The 9,087-nt window shown below is 58.7% G+C and overlaps 1 protein-coding gene across 2 annotated transcripts; it reads left to right on the forward strand.

The window, feature by feature from the left end:
- Positions 1-3,344: 3,344 nt before the first annotated feature.
- On the forward strand, positions 3,345-5,700 carry EMD (emerin). 2 transcript variants are annotated; one of them, XM_032620569.1, is made up of 6 exons: positions 3,345-3,567; positions 3,692-3,799; positions 3,959-4,036; positions 4,236-4,369; positions 4,840-4,886; positions 4,933-5,700. In XM_032620569.1, exons 1-6 carry the CDS (start codon positions 3,486-3,488, stop codon positions 5,267-5,269), a joined length of 786 nt encoding a protein of 261 aa, XP_032476460.1. In that variant the 5' UTR covers positions 3,345-3,485; the 3' UTR covers positions 5,270-5,700. The 2 variants fall into 2 exon arrangements, with proteins under 2 accessions (XP_032476460.1, XP_032476461.1); XM_032620570.1 differs by having other exon boundaries at positions 3,352-3,567; positions 4,969-5,700.
- The last annotated feature ends 3,387 nt before the right edge of the window (positions 5,701-9,087 follow it).

The following is a 9,087-nucleotide window of genomic DNA, read 5'->3' on the forward strand; positions in this document are numbered from 1 at the left end:
ACTTGATCGATGAGTGGCCTCAGTTTAGATCCATAAGGTGGCTGTGTTGGAGCTCATGGCCAAGGCTGTCTTTCAAGGAGGGAAACCCACCTACCACAGGCATTGCAGTCGGAGCCAGGGGTACAATAGGTGGGGTAGCAGGAAGGAGACACCTTCATTTTAATTTTCTCTTTACACTACTATCTCCCTCCCCTCCCCCCCACACCCCTGAGACACACACATCTCGGGGTCTCTACTTCTTCCAGGTCTGGGGGAACGGTTTGTACAGCACCTGCTCTTCCCTGGTAAAGACTGTAATAAACACTTTTTCTCCTTGTGTTGAAGGTTCCTGAAAAGCACTAGAACCAGCTCCATTCCCACTGCCAAGGCAAGCTGACTCTCCAGCTAGCTGTGCCAACAGTCCCAAGGTGGACGGATGTGTTCTAGGGCTGGAACACAAGGTGTTAATTGAGAGGCTTTTGGTCAGCTAACCATTCCCTGCTGTATATTGGCTGTAACAATCTTCCACATGTTAATTTTCACAATAATCGCCATCTTACGACTTTTGCTACAATCTGAGCAATGTTTTAAAGTATTTGATTGCCAGGAAAAACCCATAGGATGTTTCACATCTTTGAAGAGAAAAACTAAGTTTTGTATTGTACCAAAGTATTACGGTTCTGATCTTTTTAAAAAAATATTTATTCGGTAACACTTTATTTATTTGGTTGCACCGGGTCTTAGTTGCAGCAGGCAGGCTCCTTAGTTGTGGCATGCATGTGGGATCTAGATTGAAACCGGGCCCCCTGCATTGGGAGTGCAGAGTCTTAACCACTGCACCACCAGGGAAGTCCCCTTAAGGTTCTTATCTTAAAGAAAACATTAATAGCTCAATGAATAATAGTCTCCTTGGACATGACTGTTGAGAAATGTATTCATGTTGATATTACTTTTCCTTATAATTTTTGATGTTGCTGGGATTACAAGTTATATAATATACTGCTTAGAATCCATTCCCCATTCTCAAAGGAGAAACTGTCTTCTTGTTCTTGACTTGGAATCGGTGGCTTCCAAGCCCACTCTTCCCAGCAAGACTCCCCTCAAGGCCCCAGATTTCCCCTAACAGCTCCTCTGCTGACTCAGAAACCCCGCTGGGCCACACTGTCCGGGTTAGGACCTCGAGGGCTAGGTACTGGCTGGGGGAACATCCATGAATGAATTGCACTCGGGGCCCTTGCGCAAGTCTCCTCCCTCTCTGGGTCCCCAATTCCTCCTCTGTGTGACAGGGGTGGTGCCGAGGGCCTCTCAGCTCTGACGGTCCAGGGCTCGCCTGTTTTCTGGTGGTCTGGGATGGGTCTGCCTGCAAATGGGGCTGGACTTGGGCTCCAGGTGGGCTTGTGTGCAGGGGACCATCACAAGTCAGACTCCTGGTGCCATCCATGGTGGGACCTCATAGCGGGGCAACTGGGGGAGAGGGAAATAAAAGGCAGAGGGCCAAGGCAGGTGCCGGGGGAGGGGTTGTTCCTAGAGGAGAAGGCAAACTTAGAATTCCTTGACCTCATAAGGAAACAGCTTGGGTCTGTATGGGGAGGGGTGGCATGGGGAGGACAGCCTCTGGGACAGGGGCCAGCACTGCAGAAGGCTTGGAGAGGTACTGGGGAATCTGATCTTGCCAAAACTGCAAATTCCAGGAGGCCAACTCTGAGCGGCCCAGAGCCCAAACGCCATCTCCCTTCCTGCTCTGAGATAAGCAGCAAGACCCTGCCCTGCCCTGGGCTCTGCCCCCTTGTACTGCCATGCATGTCTGGGGCCTTCATATTTTGGGAGACAGAGCAGGCCTCATCTTTACTCCAAAACCCAGCCTACAGCAACTTTTCTGAGGGTCTTTGTGTGTGGTCAAACCAGGGCCCTATATTCTCTCCACCCCATGAGCGAACCTCCACGCAGAACTGGTCTGTGACCCTCGCCACCTGGGCCAGCCTTCCTGCCTGGTCTTCTCCCAGGTACCAGCCGTCATCTATGAGAACCTCCTCCCCAGGCTCCCAGTTCCGGGAGGAGCACTTCAGTTCCCCCACACTCCATCAGCTGCCTTTGTTTAGAACGTGACTGTCATCTCCTTCCCAAATTCCACAGGGCAGCTCTTTACTGACCAAGCCCCTCACCAACTCCTGGTGACAGTCCCGGCTCCCCAGCAGGCCTTGGCAGCCTTCCGTGGTTTGTCCCCTTCGGTCCCCTGGCCCTCCTGTCCTGGGGGCCCGCTCTGCACTACCACGGCTCTGAAGCCCACCGAGACCCAGGCGCTCAGAGCCCACCAAGTCTTACTGGAACCCCGGAGCAGGTCCCTCTGAGTCTGGAAGCCCCCACCCCCGCCCCCCGCCGCTGCCTGGCTGCTGGTCACACTGGGCTCAGGGGCCATTCCGACAGGAGAGGAAGCCCCTTCCGCCCCAGGTGGACAGCTGGTGGGTGAGGCGGGCACTCGCTGTCTGCATGCATCGCACCGTGCCCTGTGCCAGCGCGCATCGGCACGCTCGGGCCCCTTCCAAGGCTGCTGGCTCCTGGAGTGCCGGTGGCCTCCTGGCCCAGTGCCCCATTTCCTCCCGGGTGGAGCGGGGAGGGAGGGAGGCGGTGGGGACCGGCGGGGCGCAGGTGCGCAGGCCAAACCCTGCAGAGCGGGAAGGCGGGCTGCGGCAGGGGGCCTGGGGGTCTGGGGGGGCGGCCTAGGGTCCGGGCCCAGACCCACGCTCTCCAAGGTCTCGCCCTTCAGATCAGGGCCCTTCCCGCTGCTGCTGTTGCCGGGGCGGCCGGCTGGGGCGCGGCCGGGGAACCCCAAGCGCTGGAGCTCAGCTGAGGGTGGACAGCAGGGGGTCTGCGGGGACCGGGCTGGGTCCACGGGACTCAGGGAGGGCGAGCCCCAACCAGCGCGCGGCCCCGCCCCACTTCCATGTCCTGGCCGGTTTCTGCCGGTTCCATGGCCACAGGCCCCGCCCCTCTTCACTTCGGGCCGGAACAGGCCAGCGAGTGACGTCTTGGCTCGCCGACCCCGCCCCGCTCCCGGGTCCCGGCGGGTCTAAGCTCGTCCCCCTCGCGCGCAGGCCCCGCCCCTCGTTCCCGTCTTGCCCAAACTCGCCAGCGTGTGACGTCTCTGGGCTCGCAGGCCCCGCCCCCCTCCCGGACGCACAGCCCCACCCTCTCCCACGGCCCGACCCGTCCTCGGCTCTTCGGCTCTAGCGCGCCCTACATCCCTCTTTCGCCTCTAGCCAATCCCCGCCCATTCCCAGGGCCCGACCGCTCTGCGCCGGGAGCTCCCCGCGTCCTGGCTCCGCCCCGCACAGCGCGCGCGGCCCGCAGGGGCCGCGGTTGGACGCGATTGTGACGCAGGCGTGACGCGGGCGTAGCCGCTCCCGAGGCGCTCGCGCTGCTCCTGTCGCGCTCTGAGGCAGTCGTAGCTCTCGGCCTGTATCACCAGGCCCGGGCCACCCCCAGGCCTCTGCCGCCCGCTGCCCGCCATGGACGACTACGCGGTCCTGTCGGACACCGAGCTGGCTGCCGTGCTGCGCCAGTACAACATCCCGCACGGGCCCGTCGTGGGTACGCGGCGGCGGCCGGCCCCGTCCCCGCGCTTCGCCCCGCGCCCCCTTCCTTAACCCCTCTCCGCGCCGCCCCCGGTCTCGCGGCCCGCGCCCTGACCGCCCTGTGCCCCTTGTCTGGCCAGGTTCCACTCGCAAGCTCTACGAAAAGAAAATCTTCGAGTATGAGACCCAGAGGCGGAGGCTCTCGCCCCCTAACTCGTCCGCATCCTCTTTCTCCTGTCGGTTCTCGGGTGAGGCCCCCGCCCCACGGCTCCACCTGGCCGCCCTCGGGGACAGGGTTTGGGAGGAAGGGGTCGCGAGGGGGTGGCAGGGGCGCTGGCCGGGAGGGGCACAGGGGAAAGGGGAGGTGAACCTTGGAGGCAAATGGCCCTGGCCCCTCCCCCATTCAGACTTAGATTCTGCGTCCGTGGACTCGGATATGTACGATCTGCCCAAGAAAGAGGACGCCTTACTTTACCAGAGCAAGGGTAAGGCAGGGGTGGGGTGGGCACCCAGACACCTTCATTCCAGTGTCAGGGAGAACCTGAGATCTCAACCCCCACCGTCCTGCAGTAGTCCTGGAGGGGAGAAACCGAGTCACAGGCCCCCAAATGGGATTCAGATTAGGGCCATCTGGCCAGGTGGGGACACCGTTGCTCCCTCTTCCCCGCTGCCCCCCTTCCCAAGGCTATAATTATGACTACTGTGAGGAGAGTTACTTGACCACCAGGACTTACGGGGAGCCTGAGTCTGTGGGCACATCCAAGGGCTTCCGCCAGCCCTCGGCTTCACTCTCAGATGCTGACACCTTTCACCACCAGGTGAGCTGGCTCTTGGGCACCCTGTACTTGGGTACAACCTGAGGGGGTGATTGTGGGGTTTGGATAAATCAAGGGGGCCACTGGGTGCAAATGGTGGCTCCGAGAGCCCCCAGGGAGAGGTGGGGTCAGCAGACACCTGCCGGGTCAGGGCCTTTTTGTGGGGGGCTGTCAGAACTGTTTGACTGGAGTGCCCGGTACATGCCCTGCACCCTTGCCTGGGATCTAGGTTTGAACTCTCTCTGAGAATCCTGGGGCAGAAAGTAGGGTGTAGGCAGCTGGCACAGTCGCTTAGCAAGTGGCAAGGCCCCACAGACATAAGGCCGGGAAGCAAGAAGGGTGCTGGAGGGTGGCAAGGCCCAGGCCTTGAAGCAGTGTTCAGAATAGGCTGGCAGGGAAGTTTGGGCTGAGGGGTATGACAGCGCCACGCTGACCCTGCCAGCCAGTATCCTTACCCTGATTCACTTCTATAGGTTCACGATGACAATCTTTTCTCTTCTGAAGAGGAGGGCAAGGATAGGTGAGTAGTAGGGAGGGCGAGGGACTGGGGCTGATTCTGGGCTCAGGCCTTCCCGGCCTATCTGCTCCCCTCTCTGCCTCAGGGAACGCCCCGCGTATGGCCGGGACAGTGCCTACCAGAGCATCGCACACTACCGCCCTGTTTCCAACGTCTCCAGAAGCTCCCTGGGCCTGTCCTATTACCCCACCTCCTCCTCCACCTCTGCCGTGTCCTCACCTTCATCTCCTCCTTCGTGGCTCGCCCGCCGTGCCATCCGGCCAGAAAAGCGGGCCCCTGGGGCTGCTCTGGGCCAGGATCACCAGGTCCCACTCTGGGGCCAGATGCTCCTGTTTCTCATCTTCGCTGCCTTCCTGTTTTTTGTTTACCACTGCATGCAGGCCTAGGGTAGCGACCCCTTCCGGGCGGAGCCCTAATGCTCTGGCTTCGTGGCTTGGGGCCAGCTGCTCTTGGAAGTCCTGGCTGACTGCCTTAGCAGTGTTTTCTGGGGGAGGGGGGTTGGGGCTTTTCTGCGTGTTCTAGCTTGGGGGTACTGGGACAGGGGCAGTGTTTGCTTCCCCTGCCTCGTCCTGTCAGGGAGGCAGCAGGCCTGGGCCTCTGCAGCATGGTGGGCCTGGACAGGTGTTCCTCTGGAGCCTCCTGGTCCTACTTGCCTCTGACCCTTAGGGCCTAGGAGGGCAAGAGCCTTCTCCTGGAGAGGAGAACGTGGGTGTCATCATTGCATGCCTCCTGTTCATTGTCACCTCATTGGGGGGGATTAACCAAAGGACACCCTGACTTTGTTTTCGTGGACAATAAAAAGACCGTTTATTTTTAACGTGTGGGTTCTTCCCTTTAATGTGGGGAGGGGTTGGGCTGCCCCCTGCTAAGGCCCTCCAGGCCTTGGGCCTCCAGAATTGCCATCTGGCGTTGTTGGTTCTTCTTTTCTTCCTTTGCGCTTGGGGTAGGGATCACATGCTACCCGTGGACATACTTGTGCTTTGCTTTTGGGGTCCACTCCCTGACTCGTTACCCAAAGCTCTTGTAACTACTCATAAAAACAACTGTCACACGGAGAACCCACTTGGAAATGCAGGCGAGGCTGCTTGCACGATGTCAGTTATGGGTGTTTAACTCTCCAGCAGAGGCCAATCTTGGTGTCCAAGGGTGGGGGGATGAAGAGGAAACGAGGCATCTGCTTGGTGAGCCATTTCTGCTGGAAAGCTGATTGTTCGATGCTACAGGAGAAGGCTCTTAGTACTCTGGAGTGCTCCATCACCTTTCGGTAAACCAGTTCCTCACCTGGCTATATTCTTTCTTATTGCCAGGTTTTCTGCTGTGGGTATTTCATAATTTTCAAAGAAGGAAACCTAGGGTAGACTGCCACAAGAGGCCGTGCGTCCTGGCTCTGCACTGCCAGTAGAGGGCAGTAAAGCGTGGAGAGGCTGGCTCCGTGTAAACAAGCGGGAATCGGAGGCACCACAAGGGCTACCTCGTTGTGTGGGGGCCTAGCATCAGTCCCTCTCACCTCTGACCGGCTCCTTGCTACAGGTGGCAGGACTTGGCAGAGCCTGGCCTCTCACCTGCATGTACACCATGGGCTCCTGAGCCTTTCGGGGCTCCTGAGCCTTTGGGGGCTCTTAGCTGTCTATGGCTGCATGGTGAGCTTTGGTCAGGGCTGGGACTGGAGCCATCCTACCGAAGCTCCTGGACATTTCTTTCTGATGCATCCTAGTCTCCCCATTTTCTTTTCTTGGGCGGGTGTTTTCTTAAAAATAACACAGGGCTTCCCTGGTGGCGCAGTGGTTGAGAGTCCGCCTGCCGATGCAGGGGACGTGGGTTCGTGCCCCGGTCCAGGAAGATTCCACATGCCGCGGAGCGGCTGGGCCCGTGAGCCATGGCCGCTGAGCCTGCGCGTCCGGAGCGTGTGCTCCGCAACGGGAGAGGCCACAACAGTGAGAGGCCTGTGTACCGCAAAAAAAATAATAATACACACTTTTCTGTGCATTTAAAATAAACAAAAAAGAATGATGGGACTTCCCTGGTGGTCCAGTGGTAAAGAGTACACCTTCTGGGACTTCCCTGGTGGCGCAGTGGTTAAGAATCCGCCTGCCGATGCAGGGGACACGGGTTCATATTCCTGGTCCAGGAAGATCCCATATGCCGCGGAGCAACTAAGCCCATGCACCACAACTACTGAGCCTGCGCTCTAGAGCCTGCGAGCCACAACTACTGAGCCGGTGAGCCTAGAGCCCGTGCTCCACAACAAGAGAAGCCACTGCAATGAGAAGCCCGCGCGCTGCAACAAAAGAGTAGCCCCCACTCGCCACAACTAGAGAAAGCCCACATGCAGCAACGAAGACCCAACACAGCCAAAAATAAATAAATTTATTTTTTAAAAATCCACCTTTCAATGCAGGGGACACGGGTTCCATCCCTGCTGGGGGAGCTAAGATCCCACATGTTGTGGGGCAACTAAGCCCGCGTGCCACAGCTACTGAGCTTATGCACCTCAACGAGACAGCCCACGCACCCTGGAGCCCACGCCACAACTAGAGAGAGAAAAACCCGCACGCCGCAATGAAGAGCCCGAACATCACAGTTAAAGATATTCTGTACCGCAACTAAGACCTGACGCGGCCAAAAAATATATTTTTTTAAAAAAAATATTTTTAGGGCTTCCCTGGTGGCGCAGTGGTTGGGAGTCTGCCTGCCGATGCGGGGGACGCGGGTTCGTGTCCCGGTCCGGGAGGATCCCACATGCCGCGGAGCGGCTGTGCCCGTGAGCCATGGCCGCTGAGCCTGTGCGTCCGGAGCCTGTGCCCCGCAATGGGGGAGGCCACAGCGGTGAGAGGCCTGTGTACCGCAAAGGAAGGAAAAAAAAATATATTTTTTAAAATATATACAAAAAAGGATGAAAAAATTGCTTCTAATTTTCTTACCCCTCCCACAGGCTCAGCCTCCTTTGTTTGCTGCAAGCCCCTCCCACCTGGCTCCCCCAGCACCCAGCCAACTGTGGCATGGACTCCCCAGGTCTCCAGCTTCTGCCCCTTGCCATCCCAGTGCAAGAGCTGAGACTTGTTTGCTTCATGGTGGGTGGTGGGCATGGGCAGGGGGTGCTGCCTTCTCATTGGTGGCAATAAGGCCTGATGGTCAGATCAATGAGCCTGAATGGGGGTGGGGGTACAGAAGAGGTAGTCAGGTTGCCAGTGCACCAGAACTCCAGGGCAGCATGGTGAGACATCTTGCTTCAGCAACGGATCCCAAATCAAGTATGTTGGGAAGAGGGACCAAGCCTGTGAATGCAGCTCCCCCATAGGCTCTCACTACCTGGCACTGCTGTTCAGCTGGAGCCCCACCAGGTCTTGGCGGAGAGGCAAGTGGAGCCTAGGGACGTGGTAAGGTTGACTCGCTGATACCCTGTGGAGTAGCTGGGGCGGAGAGGGACAGCATGGGAGCGAGGGGAGCTGGGCTTGGGCCCTCCCAAGGAAGGGGAGAGAGATGGCGTGGCCTCCGGGTGGAATGGTCCTCTCCAGGCCTCAGGTCCTTGATCTGTTCCAGGAAAGAGGAGGAGGCTAGGTGTGCTTGGCAACCACTGTGGTGTCTGAGAGAAGAGAGGAAAGAGTCCCCACCCAGGTGACATAGTTTCCCTGTTCTCATTCATTATTCCCCAAGGGCAACCACATCCATTGATCACCATGCAGCAGAGAGAGGGTGTCTGCAGGCTCCTGGGTGGCTTCAAGCTTCCTGCCCCAGGGCTCTTAGACGCCCCCCTCCCAAAGAGTTGTAGCTCCCAAGGGCTCTGGACCGCCCCCAGCACTCCCCTTCAGGCTTGGCCCCACTTCCCAGGGCTCTGAGACTACCTCCCGCGAGAGCTCTGAGGGGCCCAGCTGCCTAAAAGTCCCCCGAGGGCTCTGGAGTTCCATCACAGGGCAACTGAGGACTTCCATTCCCCAGGGCTTAGGCCATCCTCCCTTCCCCCACCAAGGGCTCCAGTGGTGCTGGGAACACAGCAGGGGGCAGCAGCTGCCCAAGGTTAAGGGGACAGTGACTCCCCTGCTGTGTAGGTGCCAGCAGAGGTAGGAGGGAATGGTGGTGGTGGTGGTCCTGCCAGGCAAGGAGGAGCCTGGATGATGCAATGGAGCTGGTTGCAATGGACCTGGATGCGTGGCTGCTGCCAGAGGTCTGAGCCGCATCCCTAGTGGAGCACAGAAAGGAGGGCCCT

The sequence above is a fragment of the Phocoena sinus genome, chromosome X, assembly GCF_008692025.1.
Source record: "Phocoena sinus isolate mPhoSin1 chromosome X, mPhoSin1.pri, whole genome shotgun sequence".
Classification (NCBI taxonomy): Eukaryota; Metazoa; Chordata; class Mammalia; order Artiodactyla; family Phocoenidae; genus Phocoena; species Phocoena sinus.